The sequence below is a fragment of the Chiloscyllium plagiosum genome, unplaced genomic scaffold (genome assembly GCF_037043375.1).
Source record: "Chiloscyllium plagiosum isolate Xiang-an unplaced genomic scaffold, Cpla_swu_hap1 HiC_scaffold_2, whole genome shotgun sequence".
NCBI classification, from domain to species: Eukaryota; Metazoa; Chordata; class Chondrichthyes; order Orectolobiformes; family Hemiscylliidae; genus Chiloscyllium; species Chiloscyllium plagiosum.
In genome coordinates, this window is record NW_028270140.1 from 12,220,871 (window position 1) to 12,241,251 (window position 20,381).

The window sequence follows — 20,381 nt, forward strand, 5'->3', positions numbered from 1 at the left end:
AATGATGTTTCATGGCCTGTTTTAGCCCTCCTAATTCCTTGTTTAATTTTTTTCTCGCTTTCTTTATATTCCTCAAGGGCCTTGTCTGATTTCAGTTTCCCAAAACTAACTTTTTTTTGGATTAAACTGTAATTTATCTCTTGTCATCCAGGGTTCCAAAATTCTTATCTTTCATCGTCACCTTTTATCTCATAGGTAGCATGCTGGTCTTAACCTCTGATCAACTGGCCTTTAAAAGATTGCCAAGGTGCAGAACCATCCAGAATATAAATCATAGAATCCCTACCAGGCAGAAAAAGGCAATTTGGCCCATCAAGTCTGCACCAACCCTTTGAAGAGCATCCCACCCAAACCCCTACCCTTTTCCTGTAACCCCTGCATTTACCATGGCTAATTCACGAAGCTTACACATCCCTGGGAACTGCGGGGAAATTTAGCATGGCCAATCCACCTAACCTGCACATCTTTGGACTGTGGGAGGAAACCAGAGCACCTGGCAGAAATCCACGCAGACATAGGGACAATGTGCAAACTCCACTCGCAGTCACCCAAGGCTGGAATTGAACTCTGGTCGTAACCAGTGGGCCACCATGCTGCCCACTAAAATGTCAATAAAATTATACTTGCCCAATAAAAGGATACTTCTCTCTTCCAGAAGTATTTCAAATATCTGTGTGTGTTTCTAATAATTTGATCTGTGAAATTGTGCATGGGTAGTCTCTAGCAGTTAGAAACTTTTGCATGGAGATTACCGGATGATGGAAGGGAGGAAAACTGAGTGAATGGGCAAGAAGAGATAAAACAGTGAAAAACAAGGACAGAAAGGAAGAGGGACATCCATCAAGAAGCAGGTCCAATTAAGACATCAAATAGAGAAGAATTCAAAGGAAGGAAATGGAATGGTATAGTATCTTGAAAATCCTGAACTCTACTCCTTGCTTCTGTGTCACTAGGTTGTGGGTTCAATTCGACACTGGAACGCAAGCAATGCTGGCATGCCAGTGCAATAATGCGATTAGAATAATAATGTTTCAGGTACAAACATGAAACCCAGGCTCTGTCTATACATCAGGTAAATATAAAAGATCCCAACACACTATTGAAAACTTAAAGGGTCCCCATTGAGGTACATAAGTTATTTCTCAACCAATGTAACTAAAACAGATAACAGATCCTTATCATACTGCTGTTTCTGAGGCCTTTCTTTACCATCACTGATTTGTGGGGAGCAGTGGTAAACTCCTGTTTTGCAACAATAAAACAAAGAACTGTGGATGCTGGAAATCTGAAACAAAAACAGAAATGACTGGCAGCATCTCTGGAGAGAAAGCAGAGCTAATGTTTTGGCTCCAGTGACCTTCATCTAAGCCAGTGGAAGCTAGAAATAAATGGTATATATGCTGAACACAGCTGGGTGTGGGGTGATAAAGGAGTGAGAGGATAGGTGAAGATGAAGCCGAGAGGAAGAGAGTAGGCAAACAAAGGGAATAATATTGGTATACTAGGGAAAGAGAAAAATGGAGAATGGAGACCATGCATAGATGAAAGTGGGTTGGCTATGCTGAAAGCAGCCCATGTGATGACCAGGCCAGGGGTGTTGGGGTAGGATGAAGGTATTCAGGTGCTAAAGGTATTGAATTCTGTTAGAGAGTGCTGAAGGCTGCAGGGTTCCCAAGCAGAAAATGTTGTTCTTCCAGCTTGCACTGAGACTCATTAGAGGACTGCAAGAGGAATTGTTTTTCTCTTGAGTAGTATTGAAAGTGATGTACGAGGATACTTTTACTTGAAGCTGTCCATTGTGATGGATTTTGCTCAAGGGTTTAAAAAATGTATTGTTCATGTGAAGAACAAAACACTATTTGATGCTTTGTTTTACAATTAGCATCTTTGATGATCTTGTTGGAAATAAGACCTTAACATTCATCATGATGGTCATGTTCATCAATCCAATCTCCCTTTCTTTGCTGTCACTCATTCTCTCATTCTCTAAAGTTTTCAATTTGACATGCTTGATATAAGCACTGATTATCCTCTTGACACTTCAGCCACCTCTCAAAATTTCTTTTCAGTTATTTGTCGCTAATAGCAGGCTAACTTTACAATCTCTAATATCCCTTTATTCCTTGAGCTATGGGTCTTTTAAGTCTTTCTGTCCCTCGAACCTACCACCCACATATATGCCCTCAGCCATTTAGATTCCACAATGTGAATTGTTTTCTTTCTGTCAGCCCACCTGTTACTTACAAATTGGATTTAAAATTCACCTCTTTCACCTCTAATATTCCTTCCTTAAGCTTAGTGTCTGTTTATTCTGATGATGTCATGACCTTCAAGGGTCATCTTGTTGACTTTTTGACCATTCTGTCATTGTCTTGCAAGGTCATTATTGATTGATTAGAGGAAGAGAATTTCTATTAGTGTGGTTTGTTTCCAAGCAAAACCTGCCACCTTCTGGTTGGAAATAATATTAGATGTTGAAATGGCCATTGATTGATGCTTTGAATGTTTAATTTGATTGATAGTATGTGAATTGTCTCTTCTTTCAATATTTAATTTTCTTTCAATTACATCTAGTCTGACATGCATGTGTTCAGTATCCTGTCATATTGGTTCAGCATGTGGTAGAGTTCACAGCTATATGACAGCTTGAGGAATTATTGCTTGTTGTCTAATACATACAAATATAAATAATTAAGGCTGCTGAACACTAGCTACATAAACCCTAGGGTTACCATGACCCATACCAATAATGTTTAGGCTGTCTGTTAAATGAACAACCCCCATTTGTTGATTTGATCTTTTTAATTGTTATAGTGAAAACAAGTTATAAATTGTGGTGCTTTTTTCCTACATTTTTATAGTGGTTTGGAGTGATGACATAGATTCCAGAAAATCAAATTCATCACCGCCTCAATCCAGCTATGATGAGTTGATACAGTCTCGATTGAAGGAGATCATGGACAAATACAGTAATGGAATTTGGCTATCGAAATTGCCACAATTGTACAGAAAGATGTTCAATGAGGATCTTCAGCAAGATGTTTTAAAGCAGTTAGAACAATGGACTCATATATGCACTGTGAGTGGCATTTAGATACCTGACCAGTGATTGCTAAAGAGAATTTTGAATGTAATTTAAAATGTAGACGCACTTATCTCTTTTCCATTCTCCCACTTTGTTCCCCTTATCCTTTAATTAACACATTCCCTTGGAGAACGGTTGTTACTGAGAAGGAAGTATTAAACCCTCTGTTAATTAGTGGTAGATATTTTCTAATCCGTCAACGAGATGTTTGGACCAAATGGGACTTGAACCCAGGCCTCCTTGATTTCTGATACATCCACTGAGCCCCACCAGTGGCTTTTTATTGTCAAATGGATTGGTCCACTTGAACAATCTGATTGAAAAATCTCATCTGCTATTTGTCTGTGATGATTACTGCTTATTGGTCCTTTTAGTTGCTTTTGAAGAATAACTTTTCCAGCATTCTGATTGGTTTGTAAGTGCAACGAATTGTGTTGACATGGATGACTTCACAAAGCAATTGTATGGTGACCCTTTTTTGTCCAGTTAATATGTTTAGTGTTGCCAACTTCACAAGTCAAAAATAATGCTGAATGTCATTTGCTTATGCTGAACAAAAATGAAATCTTTCAAACAACTGATCAATCAAATATCATTTTATTTGCTACCTTTTTAAAGATTTATATCTAATTATCTTCACAGACATTATGTATCTCATTTGGGTTTTTATTGCCATGCTTGCACCCTGTCAGATTAAAGGGGCATCCAGTCGTAAGACTTCAATAGAGAAAGATTTAATTTAATTCCAAGAACTTTTAAGCAATCTATTTGTGATTACCATCCTGAAAGCTAAGTTTATTGAAGTATTTGAAACAATACTTGACAGCCATTAAGGCCATGAGAGATCCCCCAGTAAAAATATTCCGTAATAGAACTTCAGTTTTTTTAAAAAACAGAATTAACTTTGATTAAAATCTTGTTAATTTCAATTTATACTATTACAACACTAAAAGATATGGTACATGTGCCTGCATCAGGAGAGATTAACGCCATGCTTCTTATCAACTAAATCTGGTAAATAGTATATAAATCCGTTTTTCTCAATGAAGCACAATTGGTGTTCAAGGTAATGGAAGGTGCGAAATGATTCTAAACTTTGATTTGTATGTCGAATAAAATCATTGTTAACAAGAAAATAAATACAACTGTTATAAAAATACAATTCATTCTATCAGCCATGCATGACACTCAACAATCTTGCTTTTATGCTATGTTTTATCAGGTCCTAAGAATGGTGTAAAGGCAGTCATTGTTATTGAACAGGTAAAATAATATGGTATAGCTAGATGACTTGTTTTTGTTGGCTTTTGTTGGAGGTGGATAGTCAGCTCAGTCACTGGGCTCCCAGCTCCTCCTTCAAGTATTAGAATGGGATAGTTCTCATCCCACTTGGCAGGCAGGCTGCTTATGTTTCATATGAAGGATGATATATCCCTCATCATAGTATCTTGTTGTGTTGAAGTCTGAAGTGAGGCTCGAACCTACCAACTTCTGACTTGATTACAACTATGCTAAAATTTGTACTTGTCACTAGACGTGAGGAGGTGATGGCTGAATGGTATTATCGCTGAACTGTTAATCCAGAGACTCGGCTAATGTTCTGAGGACTGAGGTTTGAATCCTGCCAAGGCAGATGGTGGAATTTGAATTCAATGATTTAAACAAAATCTGGAATTAAGAATTTATTGATGACCATGAATCCATTGCCGTTTGTTGGTCCACTGATGTCCTTCAGTGAAGGAAGCAACCATCCTTACCTGGTCTGGCCTATATGTGGCTCCAGACCAACTGCAATATGGTTGACTCTAAACTGCAAGATGGACAATAAATGCTGGCTTCACCAGAGATGCCCACATCCCGTTAATGAAGTTAAAAACTCCATAGACCTAGTTACTGTGTAGAAACAAAAACAAGTTTTCAGTTGAAGATAATTAGTTTTGTATGCAACAGTTCGATTGTAGAAGTCTGTGAAGTCTTTCCTGTAGATGTAAGATGGGTACATGGAGCCCTATGTATGACTGTTATCAGTCGGATTGTTCCACATCTGATTTTTCTTGTATTCCATCACAATGTGACATCACCATCTTCTGCCATGGCACACATGCATTTCTCGTACGGTTTGAAGTAAAGCCTTTGCTATAATAAAGCGCACATTAGAACAGTTTGTCACTTCTCCAACTTAAGTTTCTTGGTTTCTACAAAGGTTGTTAGTTCACCAAAGTTGCTACTTGAAGATATCAATATTGGAAAGAGTCTTGTATCCCTGGTTTTATCTGGTTTTTGCTAGCTTCTCTGAGGTATCGCCTTTTCAGGTCCTGGACTATGCGTTGTTTGAAAAAAAACATTGTTGTCAGTCTCTGCATTCACATATTGCAACCAGAAAGAAATGTTTGAGAATGAAGAAATTACAACTGTGTGCTTATTTTCATATCTGCAGTTGGTTAAGCCCAAGACATTGGGAAAAGCTATAGTATAAAATTATTGCGCCCTCTGCAACTGAGCTTCACCAACTCAAGTGGAAATATGAACCTGTGACGCTAATGGAAAATTGCCTGTAAAGTCTTCATTACAGGTGAGCATTGTACTCTGGCTATGGTCTGCTAAATCACGATTGGTCTTCAAAATGGACAGTAATTAGAAATAGCTGTAAGGCATTATAGTCATAGCTGAAGGATTATGGTTACCAGAGATGTTCAGTTAGCATGTAACCATTTAGATGAGGCGCAGTAATTTCAACCATAAACAGCCTTACTGAGAGAGATGGTTACTTTTAATTGTATTATACGCTGATCTTTTGCCATAGATATAGTTACATTTGCAAATACTTTGCTTGTTTGCATGTGATTTTAAAAACTGCAGCGTGGCTTCTTTTAGTACTGTTCCACTTAGCTTGCCTGAGCTTAATTATATTTGTAATGTCTCTGAAAGTCCCTATCCCAAGTGGACTTATCTCTTTTGTGCTTTACTATCTGTCCACCCATTATATCTGTGTGTAATCAGTTGGATTTCCACTTCAGTTAAATGTCTTAAAGTAATTGCTGTACATAGTCCACCTGTCAGGGTGAGTTTTTGTGCTAATTGGGAATAATTCTCTCATTTTATTTTCTATTTGTCACATTTGAGCAGTGCTGTATTGCATCCATAAAACTTAGACTGGAGCAAAATAATCACAAAGCTTTCATAGATTATGTCAATCATTGAATTTTCAAAATGCTATAAGTGCCCCCTCCCCCTCCCCACAGGCTGGGCCTCAGCATCAGTTCAAATTCCCTATTCCATTGTTTGATGAGGCATCTTTTATGAATGCTTTTAAGAGTGACAATGCACAAATTATTTTGTACTTGTATCTACTGAAGGAACACTTACATTAAGACTGACAAACTAATATTTCCTTACTGATGCAAGCAGCTTTCTAGCAAGCATTGCAATTTTGCTTCTGCCCTTAATTGTGAGCTGTGTGCAAAAGCAACGTCACAATCATTGACAAGAGTGTCTAAAGGCAATAAATTAGAACAAAACCTGCACTGTACTGCTGAGAATAAACAGTATTGCTAAAAGTGCATGAAATCTGTAAAAAGATGGCTGCATATTTTCAAAGTATGGTGAGCTGATTTAAAATATTAATTTGATAAGTGATAATGGTGATGGCATTTGTGTTAATATACTTTGCTGATGTATCTTAGAATATCTTTACAGATTCTGAGTTTGTCTTGAAATAATGCTCACCTGTGACATAGGTTTTACAGGCAATTCTCCACAAAGCATTGTGTTGCAAGTGATTGAAACTGTGTTTATAATATGTAATGCAGAAAAAAATGGAAGTCATATAAAAAATTAAATTAACCATGCCTTTTTTACCAGATCAGTTCATCCTATCCTTACATTTTAGAAAACCGATTCACTGAATTCTTGCTTTTGTTCATTATTGTTGCATTTGTCATGTGTGAAAATAGAAATTGGTGCTTGGTGCATTGTTTCACTGTACCTGAAATTTTAAGCTGCCCTTGCCCTAAATGGTGGAATTGTATTCTGCTACTGCATCTGAGTTTAAACAGAGCATGCTAATTGCATCTGACTGGTACTGCTTTGTGCTTGAACATGAGATTACAATTATCTGGACTCTTATTTGTGATTTCTTTCTAGTCTTTCTTTACTATATTTTGTCGTCTCATTGTTTTTTATTGATCCACCTTTGTCTCTGCTGCAGGGAAACAGTTTCCATTTTCAATACTCCCAGTTGTCCAGAAGCTCAACGTTGATGCTTTTTTGAATTTTGAATATTTGTAGATTGGAGCTTGTTTTTCTTCCCCAAGTTTGGTGATAAAGATATAAGACAATTGTGTGGACAATTTCATTTTGAGAAAATGAAGTATAATACAAACAGCTCACAGGATGGAAATAGAATTCCTCAATGGTTTTGTAGGTTTATCTAATGTATAGCTTGAACCATTCAGACAAAGATGATATAAATTGTTTTCCATGTCTCTGCTGAATTATCTATCAGCTGTGGTGTAGTAGTTAACTGGAGAGTGCCTAGTTTTGCATTGGGAAAGAAAAGCATCAACCAGTGTCCCCTCCTGTGAAAACTGTTGAATGACATCTGGATATGCTTCTGCGTGAATGTCATGAGGATTGAGTCAGACTCCAGTCAGCTGTAATTTTCACCATTCTCGTGGAATGTCACAGTAACCTATTGGGGTGATACGGTGGCTCAGTGGTTCGCACTGCAGCCTCACAGTGCCAGGGAGTCAGGTTGGAATCCAGTCTCCTATGACTGTCTGTGTGGAGTTTGCACATTTTTCATGTATCTGTGTGGGTTTCCTCCCATAGTCCAAAGATTTGCAGGTTAGGTAGATTGGCCACGCAAAATTGCCCATAATAACCAGGTTAGTTGGATAAGCCGTGAGAAATACAGGTTTACAAGGATCGGGTGGGGTGGGGTGGAAGGGTGGGATGCTGTTACGAATGTTCACGTAGACTTAATGGGCTGAATGGCCTGCTTCTGCTCTGTATGGATTCTATGATTCTAATTACTAGAAAGTCACTACCGAACTGTACCCATTAATAATCAATCTTGAGAAGAAGGAAGAAGTTGAAGCAACGAGGAGAAATAAAAAGAAACGGCAGGGAGTTGGGGAGTTTGAGAGATATCTAGGAACAATGATTGGTTTAAAAAAAATTCCCTTATTAGGACAATTGGTAAGAATAAGTGCAAGACCAAAAGCTTTGACGTGTATTATTTCACCAATTCTCAGGTTCTGTACTATGATTATTTGACTAAAATTTGTAACACATACATCAAGCTAAACCAGTTCATTATTTCTCTGAGTGAACTCAATTTTCTTGATTGCCAGTTAAGCCCAGCAAATTAGCGCAACATGCAAGGCTGAAGCATTTGAAACAAACTTCAGTCAAAATGAGGAGTGGATGATTCATCCGCCTTTCTCCTGATGTTTTTGCAGTTAGTTTTCAGACTATTTGATTCATTCCACAGTACGAAGAAATGGCTGAGGCACTGGACAAAGCAAAGGCTATAATCCCCGCTGACTGTCATCCCATTTTGACCTTACCAAGCTGTTCCACTAATACTACAATGCTAGTACTATCCCACCAGTCCATATTCAATCTTCACACAAGTGATGAAATCTGTAATTGTCAGTGCTATTACGTAGCACTTGCACAGCAATAACTTACTCAAAATGTTAAGTTTGGGTTATACAAGGGTGACTGTACTGCAGACACTTGAGGGAGGAGTGATTGTCCTTCACATAAAAGCAGCAATTGCCCAAGTATGGCCATCAGTGATTATTTTCAAAATGCAAGTCAATAATAATTTTGGGTGAGAAGGTGGAGTCTTCACTCATGTTTGTCCTATCATGTGTGAAAAAAATGGCTGTCATTGTTGAGGTCAACCATCTCAGTCCCAGCATTTCTACCCTGGAGGAACCGCTGTGTCTATATATGGTGGCATGAACCCAGGCTGCCTGAATCAGAGGTAGGGACACTACCACAGCATCACAAGAGACAGTGTTCTTCAGTGTCATGTCCTAGGCCTATCCATGTTCAGTTGCTTCATAAAGGACTTCGTCTCCATTCTAAGATAAGAACTGTGCAATAGTCAGTGAGAATCTCCCACATTCAGTAGCATTTGCAACTCCTCAGACACTGAAACGATTTGTGTCTGTGATGTAGCAAGACGTAGGCCATGTTCATGATCTTGCTGATGTACGGCCTGAATGTTACTTCTAATTAAAAAGTGAGGCAATGACCATTTCGAGCCAGAGAGAATGTAACAGATCCCTTGATTTTCAATGACATTACCAGTGCGGAATCCTGCATCATCATCATTCTAGAGGTTACCATTGACCAGTAATGGAACTGAATCAGCCATTTAAATACTACAGCTACAAGAGCAGATCAGAAGTTGTGATTTCTGTAGTGAATGACTCTGCACATGATGTGACTGACTGTTATCCATCCATCATGTATCTCCAAGGCACAGCCAGAAATAGAATGGAATACTGGATGAAAGGAGATGCATTTACACTGAAGATTCTCAACACAATCTAAGACAAAGTACATGCGTGATTGTTGTTCAGTACCACCATAGGTGTTCCCGACATTGGCAGTGCACGTTAATGGCAGTGTGTGCCATCGACAAAATGCACTATAGCAGCTAACCAAGGCTCCTTGGATGACACCTTCCAAACCTATCACCCCTCATCACCTAGAAGGGCAAAGAGCAGCAGATGCATGAGAAGACAACACTACCTGGAAGGTTCCTTCTTAGCCCCATGCTATCTTGACTTGGAACTATATTGCCTGGCCTTCACAGTTGCTGGGTTAAGGATCTGCAATTCCCTATTTAACAGCAGGTTGATCCTCAATACTGGCACCCTGCAAGAAGGTATACTCAAGCCCTCTACAATACTGTCTGTACAACCACAACCATGTAGCCAAATTCAGTATGAATGAACCCTATCTATGAGTGTGGTGATGACACCATTGTGGTAGGCCGATATCAAATAATGATGAGTTAGGATACAGGAAGAGGATAGAATGTTCAGTGTTCTAGTGTTTTCTCTGTGTTGGCAAAACAAAAGAACTGATCATTGATTGCAGGAGTAAAGGAGGAGGACCTGCCTAAATCTACATCAATGGAGCTGAGGTGGAGAGGGTTGAGAGCGACAAGTTCTGAGGAGTGATGATAACCAACAATTTGTCCTGGACTTTACACATGCAGTGGTCAGGAAGGCACAACAATGCCTCCTCTTCCTCGGGTGGCTTAAGAAATTCGGCATGTCCATAAGGACCGTCCCCAGTTTCTACAGATGCATCATAGAAAGCATTTATTCGGGCACATAGCAACTTTGTACAGCAACTGGTCTATGCAAGACCATAAGAAATGAAGAAAGTTGTGTGCACAACCCAGACCATTATGGAAGCCAACCTCCCATCCACGGACTCCATCTACAGTTCTCATTGCTGCGGAAAGGCTGCCAGCATCATCAAAAACCCCTCCCACCCAGTAATACTCTCTTCTAAGCTCTTCCGTCAGGTAGAAGAAACAGAAGCTTGCACAACAGTTTGAAGAACAGCTTCTTCCCTGCTGTTATTAGACTGCTGAATGGACCTCTCGAATTTCAAATCTAATGCTGATCTTGTTTTGGTTACCTCCTGTGCAGTTGTATCCTTGTATTCCTTGCTTTGTCTAAGCACACGTCCTTGTTCGCTAGATCTGCCTGTACCGCTCACAAAACAAAGCTTTTCACTGTACTTAGTACATATGACAACAATAAATCAATCAATCAATCAATCATTGGGGATGGCCATGCATATTATGGACTCCAACCAGTCAAGAAGGTGGCTTACTCCTACTTTCTCAAAGGCACGGACAATGAACACTACCCTTCCCAGCCAGGCATCCAAGGAAACACAATGAAAAATAACATTTAAATTTAAACATGTATAGACACCGAAAACACAACTGACGTTCTTGTGTCCCTGAGGGAATCTTGCATCAACTTTTTACGAGAACGCATTCTGAACTGTCTTATCATTTCGTGGCTCTCTTTTCAGTGCTGAGGACAGAGTTGTCTGATACTTCTACCTTTTGGATGACCTTAACATTCCACTTGGGTTATAGAAAATGCAGTGTTCTATAAGGTAATGATTCTCCGTGCCTACAAGGAGGATGGGACATTAAATTGATTTGAGTTAATGTATGTAGATCTGCGGCTCAGAAACCAGTCTAACTCACCTGAGGCCATTTGCTGGCTCAGTAGCAGGAGCTGGGTCTGAGGTTGAGCTTGAATTTGATGGGTGCTTCATGAATAGAAAAATAAATGTTATCTTCATTGGCCTATACTGGTTATCTACATTGAAAACAGGAGCTCCTTTTTGACACATCCATGACCCGCATGTGTTGGTCTGATTTCTTATCAGTTGTTCACTTGGTTCCAGCATCAGTCCATACTCTGCATGATTTACCTATATACAATGGGCTAGGCTTTCTATCCTCTAGATATGAATGACGTGAATAATCTAGCCCTTTGTTGCATCATAATAAGCTTTATCTCCTGTTGTGTTGTGCTTCCAATTCACTCAATGTTTCTGCATTATCCAACTCAACATCGCTCAGCTCAATTTGGCTTGATTCATATCCTCTCCTGTCTTCTTGCATCTATATCCAGAGAAGTCAGGTATTTTGAATTTTGTAGATTAAATTTGTTTTACCAGTTTAGATGTTACATTCTAAATTTTTGGAATGCAGTTTAATAAGGTGATCATATTAATCAGTTGCTCTGAAAAGCAGTCTGAAGGGAGAAAGGGATATATATGTAGAACAAAAGAATTGAGCTTATTCTATATAAATGCTCAAAGAGAGGGAAGATCTCCAGGTTAAAGCTGTTGGGCAACAAATACTTAGATCCATGTCTAACCATGGGAAGTAGTTGTTACTCTCAAGTTTAAATGAGCAGGGCTGCCCACAGTATAGTTTTCCAGATTAAAGCTCAGGCAGTGAAAAATGAATACAGCTTCAATATAGAAGCATGTTGTTACATATTTGCTATGGTAACCAGATGTATTATATTAATAAACCTAATGAGAAGTTGATGCAAAGGAAAATGAGGCTGCTGTTCCCACTTGGTACCACTTGATGTTATGACTGAATAAGTCCGAGTCCGGACTGAAATCTGGCTTGATACCTGATGTTGTGATTTTTTTATTTCATTTATTAACAAGGTGGTCTTTCATTGAAAGGTGAAAGTGAGGACTGCAGATGCTGTAGATCAGAGCTGATAATGTGATGATGTGTTGCTGGAAAAGCACAGCAGGTCAGGCAGCATCCAAGGAGCAGGAGAGTCGATGATTCAGGCATGAGCCTGAAGAAGGGCTCATGCCCAAAACGTCGATTCTCCTGCTCCTTGGATGCTGCCTGACCTGCACTTTTCCAGCAACACATTATCAGGTCTTTCATTGAAATACAAGCATGAAATGCTGGTTTTAATAATAAAAGTAACTTTATTATGCACAAGTAATGAAGATAAGTAAAATAAACCAAGCTATTTACTTATAACGCAATCTGAAAGAATTCAAAACGTGCAGTACAAATACAATCCCATTAATGCCAAAAGAATCCCATTACAGCACTGCATAACCAGAAATAATTCCCTTCTATCTTCCACACTCCCTTCAAGCATCTAATCGTCTCTTTCTTGATCCATCATAAAGCTTTGACTTTTTCAGCTTCACACAACCCCTTCAGTGTTTCCATTAACACTTCTGATCTAGAATTTCTAACCTGAAGTCCTTACACTAAGGTATTCTCTTTCTGAACAGTCCTAAACTACTTTCCTTTGCTCGGATTGATCCAGCAGAGGTGGCAGAACAGTGGTATGCAGTGAGAATTGAACTATTTTGGGAGTCCTCAACATTGATTCCTGACCCCATGAAGTCTCGTGGTGCCAGGCCAAGCATGGGAAAGGAAACCTGCTGATTATCACATACAGTCTTCGCTCAGCGAATGAATCAGTACTTCTCTAGGTTAAGCAACACTTGAAGCATGGAGTGTGGCAAGGGTGCAGAATGTACTCTGGGTGGGGGAATTTGTGTTCACCAACAAAACTTGATCAGGCCAGTCGAGTCTGAAAGGCCATTGCTGCTAGACTGAATCTACAGCAGGTGGTGAGGGAGTCAACAAAAGGCAACAACATATTTGACCTCGACCTCATCCTCACCAATCTGCCTGCTGTCAGTGACGGTAATGGTGAAAGTCATTATCTCCACAAGGGCTGTGAGGTGATGTCCTGCCTTCACATTGAGAATATGTTGCATTGTGTGCTGTGGCACTGTCATCATGCTAATTGGGACAGCCTTCACATAGGTCTAGTAATTTGAAATTGGGCATCCATCTAGTGCTGTGCACCAGCAGCTGCAGAATCATAGTTGAACTCAATCTCCAACCTCCCCACTCAACCATCACCATCAACACTGGTTCAATGGAAAGCACAGGAGGGCATGCCATGAGCAGCACCGGGCCTTGCTAGAAATGAGGTGTCAATCTGGTAAAGGTATGAAACAGGACGACTTGTGTGACAAGCAGCAAGTGATAAACAGAGCTAAACAATTCTACAACAAACAGAACATATCTAAGCTCAGTAGTCCTGCTGCATCCAGTCGTGAATGGTGGTGGACAATTAACTCAATGGAGGAGGAGGGTCCACACACGTACCCATCCTCAATGATGGGGATGCCCAGCACATCATTGCAAAAGATAAGGCTGCAGCACTTGCAACAATCTTCAACCAGAATTGCTGATTAGATGATCCAACATCCATATGTCTGCATAATAAAACTGTTCCTGTATAGCTGCAACACTGGCATCGGTCTGGCAATGTAGAAAATTCCCAGCAATGTCCTGTACACACAAAACAGGACCAATGTACCGTGGTCAATTCTGTCCCATCAGTTGACACTATTATTAATAATAACATTATGATTGGTGTCATCACAATGCTATGAAGTGGTACCTGCTCAGCAACAGCCTGCTCACTGACACCAAATTTGGTTTCAGAAGGACCGCTTGGCTCCTGACCCTTTGCCACTTTAGTTAAAGCATGGACAAAGAGCTGAACTCCAGAGGTGAGATGAAAGTGATTGCCTTTAACATCAAGGATGCATTTGACCAAGGAATTTGGCATCAAGGAGTCCAAGCAAAGCAGGAGTCAATGGGAAATGGTGTTGGTGGGGTCTCGCTTTTGGGTGGAGACATACCTAACAGAAGAGAAGATGGCTGTGATTGTTGGAAGTCAGTCAACTCTGTTCAGGGTCATCTCTGCAAGGAGTTCCGCAGGGTAGTGTCCTAGGCCCTACCACTGCCAGCTACTTAATTAATGACCTTCCTTCCATCAGAAAATCAGAAGAGGATGTAATAACTGTGCATTATTCAGCGTCATTCACAACTCAAGTACTGGAACAGTCTATGTCCAAATGCACCAAGACCTGGACAATAAAGTGGCAAGTAACCCTTGCACGACACAAATGTAGGCAATGACCATCTCCAGTAAGAGACGATCTAACCATTGCCCCCTGAATACGCCACTATACCATCCTGGGTGATATTAGACGTGAACTGGATTTAGACATGTAACTACAGTGGTTACAAGAGCTGTTAGATGCCAGTAATCCAGCAGCACATAACTCCCCAAGCCTGAACATAAGCCAGGAGAATAATAGAATGCTCTAACATCTCTCAAAAAGCTTGGCACCATCGAGGATAAAGTAGTCCATTTGCTTGGCACCACATCCAGAAATACTCATTTCCTCCATCGCTAACACTCAGCAGCAGCAGTGTGTACTGCTAACAAAATGCACTGCAGAATTTCACCAAGAGTCCTTAGCACCTTTCTTCATCTAGGACAAGAGTAGCAGTTACATGGAGACACCAACACCTGCAAGTTCCCCTCTGAGCCAGTTACCATTCTTACTTTGAAATACATCATTTAATTCACTATTGTTGGGATCAAAATCCTAGAGTTCCCTCCCTAACTGCATTGAGTTTATCTACAGCACAGAGACTGCAGCGGCTCAATAAGACATCTCAAGGTCACCCTCTCAAGGATAGTAGTAAATGCTTGCCCAGATAGTAATGCCTTCATTACATGAGTGAATTTAAGAACAAAGGAACTATTTTACACATCCAACTTCCATCAAGGCTTCTTCAAACTGCCCCAAACTGAAATTAAAAAGCTACCTTCCAAACTGTAGTGTATCCACTAAGCTAAAAAAAAAAACGATTCCTGAATCTTTTATCTGAAAGCCTCATGTCCTACGTGGTTTACTTCATTTGCTAATGAACACTCCTAATGCAAACAAAACCCCATTACTGGTCAGAAAGTCTCTCTCCATAATTGTGTTTGAGAAGAAATCATCATGCCTACAGAAATGCTCAGAATTTAATGATTAATTCCCCTTCAGACATACATACCAAAATCCACACTCACTAGCTCAACTCCAAAATATAAATGAACAATATGAAAATGTAAATAAATCTCACATCTTGCATCATATCTACATCATAAATTTTCTTCACTTGATTTTCAGTGCAACATTTGTCGTCATTTTGCATGCTTACCATCATCTTGGAAAAATATCCACCCTTGCACTTAGATTATGGACTCGTTAATTCAAGGTCTGGGCTATATTCAGAAAATATTATGATTGCATATTGGGTGATATACCAGTAGCCATCATTTGAAATATGATGTCCTGTGTTTGTTGTTCTCATTTTTTGTTCAAGGGATGTTGACATTGCTGGCTAGGCAAGACATCATTACTCATCCGAGATCACCACCTTTTGAAGGGACATGTGCTGCTGCCATGAAATGTTGCAGTCCATGGTTTAGAGGAGGGAGTGGGTTAGCCCACCGACAGTGCTATTAAGGGAGTTCCAGGATTTTCATCCAGCTGTGTTTATTGCTGATCTATAGTTTTCCTGAGCGGGTGATGATGTGTTACTGCCTTAACCTGCTGCAAACCTGTTATGATGGAGCTACCATAATGATAGGCAAGGGCATTTCAAAGCAGGGAATCGAAGGCCTCTGATACTCTAGGTTTGAAAAAGTACTTTCCTTTAAACAGCAAACATTTGTTTCTCGGAAAGAGACTTTGCAGCATTAATGCTTCGTCTGCAAATATTCACCTGTTCATCCTGTATAACACTTGAACAATTTTCATGGAATCCTCATTATGTTTTTTGTCAGTATGCGCACTAACCTTTGCAAATAAGTCACAGTTGTTAATGCAATTAATTGGTTTCTTGGCCATCAAAGATAGTTTCAATTATTAGAGTTGGAAATTTCCCATTCACTCCAATGGTTTCCAGCAATTTTGTTGAGAGTCTAAATATCTGTAGGCTCTTAGGAATGAGGATCTATTTATTATGTAACCATAAAAAGTTATTTCATCAGGTTTCTTAGGTGATGGTCCTGGAATGCATAACTTTGTTGAATACTCTAACTCCTTCTATAGGCTGGGAGCCCACTTGTACTGATTCCATTGCTGCTTTAGATGAGATTTGATTTACTTTGCACAGACCATTATATCAAACCTGGAGCCCATATCCTTAGGTGTTCAGATCACAAAACCGTTAGAGCTAACCTAGAAATTTTAATGTCAGTTGGTGTTCTGGTGGTATTTCTCATCGAGAGGGGACACAAGGGTGTCTGACTCTGTTTCAACCAAGAAAAAAACAAGAAAACTTGAGGCTGGCCTAAGACATCTGTAAAGGGACACTGTTTATGCACTGTTTAAAACAGCTAGGAAATAATATGTGAAGCCTCCTGCTTGCACTGCAGAGGGGGGACAAGCCTCTGTTTATGAGGCATAATCTGGAATTATTTAAATCAATGTTGACTTCAAGTCTGAATGGCAACATGGTTACTGAAACAGTTGGATAACGTTTGACCAACTGAATTATTTTCTTTGTGGTGGATAGTTTGTAATTCATATATTACTTTAAAAGTGAGCAATTCAAATGCTTTTATATTTGAACAAATCAGTGTCAAATTATAGGTGCGGCAAACCTTTTGAGGGGTGCAGTATTTTGGTCCTATATAAAAATGAGTTGGTACATCCTATCGTCGTGCCATGGCAACCTTTTCCTTTGTAATCCTACAACAACTTAAAGCTCATAAGGGAGGATTGTGACCTTGATCTAGCTCATAACAATAGCATATGATGCACTTAATTACCAAATGATTGGGGATCCTCTCAAGATAAATTTTGCCAAGTAATAGTGCCTTCAATATTGGCATTTTGGAGGACGAGAAAGTAGATACAATCACATTGTTCTTTCACTTAAGCCCAGTGGTACACTGGTTAGTATCACTGGAAGTTTAGACACAGTTTCTGAACACAAAACATTTAATGTTTTTTGGATGCTGACTGATCTACTTAGTCCCAGGATTATCTGATTTTTTTTTTAAAACACTTATGTATTACCTGATTTGACAAGCGCAGTTTTCATTTTTTGGACAGTTGTTTACACTCAATTATTTTTTCTTAGTAAAATAAGTGCCTGTAGATGGACAGCTTTGTATTGTACTAAACTTGTGTTATTCTCACTACTTTATCTAGGTTGAAAAGTCAGCATCTAGTGGTTTGGCAGAATTGCTGCTTTACCCTGCAAAGAGTGGCCAACAGCAAAAGAAGTCAAGTTTTCATCCAAAGTCAGCTGATAAAAAAACGGATATATCAGTTTCTAAAAAAAGTGCAGCTCAAGGAGGGAAACTAGTTGCACCTAAAAGCTTAGTTCCAAAGGATTTTGAGGTGAAACAAAAAGTCATTAAGCTATTACAGAAGTACAGCAGTGGACTTTGGGCCAACGCACTTCCAAAATTGTTTGAAGAGACATACAAAATGCAGTTTCCTCAGAATATTTTAAATGATCTTGACTGCTTATCTGACATTTGCACCGTGGATTATGCAGTGTCCGGCGATCGCAAAAAGGCAATTCTTTATGCAAAAATGGTTAAAACCACCAATGAGCAAAATGATAAACCTAAAGAGACACTCCCTCCAGTATTGGTGACTCCCACTGCTTTGGTGAAACCTGAACTGAAAGAGGTCATCAGTGAGGAACAGTGTGATCTAGGACTTCAGTCTCACAAAACCTGTAGTGATCCTGAACATCTGGCATTAACTGAAAATGAGGTGACTGTGGTTACGAGTGAACTTAAAGAAAGTTGTTCGATGCAATCTTTGCCTTCCCCACTCAGCATCCCTGCAGAGCAATTCCCGTCCGTGTTGGTTGTTGAACTTCACAACACCTCTGAAGCTGTTATCAGGTGAGCCTGTCTCATAATCTAATTTTCTAGTTAAATGTAAGGAGAACACAATTGCTCTTCGCATGAAAGAATCTGCCAAGTTTCAATCAAGCCATTAGGTATGCAACATGTTTAAGCGTCTGTTGTAATTTTGATATTTGCCAATATTATAGTTTATTCCATTTGTTATCTCGCCAGTTATTTTATTTCCAAATAAAAGCAACACAGTTGGCCCTAGGTAAGCTCTTTCCACTTAAGCAGTCAATTTTATATTTTTAGTACACAGTTGACCTCCTGTAACTTTGCTCATTGGCTGAGACCAGATTATGAATTTCACATAGATAGTCCTGCTATGGTTGAAATAGAGGTAGACAAGCAAGGGGCTGGAAGAACACAGCAAACAGGCAGCATCAGGAGGTGAAGAAGTCAACGTCTCTGATGTAACCCTTCAGGATTGGGGGTGGGTGTGAGAGGAGCTGCAGATAAAGTGGGTTGGGGGAATGGTGGTGAGGTGGGGAATAGATGAATACAGGTAGTGGGAGCAACATTCCCTCGGTTTGCGTTTGGTCTCCCCGATGTAGAGGAGACCATATTGGGAGCACCTGATACAGTAAACTAGGTTGGAGGAGAGACAGGTGAAGCGCTCTCTCACTAAGAAGGGCTGTTTGCATCCCTGGATGGAAGTGAGGGGGGTGGTGTGCCAGTAGGTTTTGCATCTTTTTCTTTTGCTGGGGAAGGTACATGGGGGTTTGGGGGATAGGGGAGGGTGGGATTTGGTGGGAGAATGGCATGAACCAAGGTTTGGCAAAGGGAACAGTCCTTATGGAAGGCAGCAAGAGATGGGGAGGGGAAGATGTTCTTTGTGATGGGGTCTAGTTGGAGTTGGCGGAAGTGTTTAAGGATGATGCATTAGATGCAGAGACTGGTGAGGTGGTAGGTGAGGATAATGGAGAAGGAGAAAGTGAGGTCTGCAGATGCTGGAGATCAAAGTTGAAACTTTATTGCTGGAACAGCACAGCAGGTCAGGCAGCATCCAGGGAACAGGAGATTCGACGTTTCGGGCACAGGCCCTTCTTCAGGAAAGGAGGATAATGGAGACCCTATCTTTATTGTGTTTAGAGGTGGGGGTGGTTCGAACAATAGAACAAGGAATGGAGGTGGTGCAGTGGAGGGGTGTCTGGATGACAGAGTGGGGAAAAGCATATTGTTCAAAATAGGTGGACATCCAGGCTGCTTAGGAGTGTAATGTCTCCTTGTCCAAGCAGATGCGATGGAGGTGGAGAAATTGGGAGAATGGGATGGAGTTCTTGCAAGATACTGGGTGGGAGGAGGGTTAGTCCAGATAGTTGAGAGTCTGTGGGTTTATAGTAAACGTTTGTCTGCAGATTGTTGCTGGAGATGGAAATGGAGAGATCAAGAAAGGGGAAGGAGGTGTCCAAGACAGACCAAGTGAATTTGAGGGTAGGGTGGCAGTTGTGAATTCGATGAACTACTCCAGTTCAGCCTGTGGGTGCAGGACACTGCAACGATGCAGTCATCGATGTAACGGCAGAAGTGTTGGGGCGTAGTGCCTGTGTAAATACTGAGGAGGGATTGTTCTTTGTAGCCAATAAAGAGGCAGGCATAGCTGGGACCCATCTGAGTGACCATGACCACCCCCCTGGACTTGGAGGAAATGGGAGGACTTAAAGGCAAAGCTATTAATGGTGAGGATTAGTTCAGCGAGACGGAGGAAGTTACGAAGAGGTGGAGGGCGTGGTTGGTGTTGCATATGTCGGTGGAAAGTGCCTCAACCACCGGAGGGAGGATGGAGTCGTGGTGGGACAAGGTAGTCCAGTGGGGCAGGAGCATGCGGAGACAATGGGTCGGCTGGGGTAGTTGGGCTTGTGGATCCTGGGGAGCAGGTAGAACCGGACAGCGCGAGGCTGGAGGTACTCTGAGACTGGAGGCAGTGGAGAGGAGACTGG

The 20,381-nt window shown here is 40.5% G+C and overlaps 1 protein-coding gene across 1 annotated transcript in view; it reads left to right on the forward strand.

Annotated features, from left to right (window-relative positions):
* LOC122564384 (tudor domain-containing protein 7-like) overlaps positions 1 to 20,381 on the forward strand; it is a 122,355-nt gene that overhangs the window by 45,422 nt on the left and 56,552 nt on the right. Inside the window, exons 6-7 of the mRNA XM_043719169.2 lie at positions 2,862 to 3,079; positions 17,726 to 18,435. Coding sequence (XP_043575104.1) covers positions 2,862 to 3,079; positions 17,726 to 18,435 — 928 coding nt within the window. The remainder of the gene's footprint in view (positions 1 to 2,861; positions 3,080 to 17,725; positions 18,436 to 20,381) is intronic.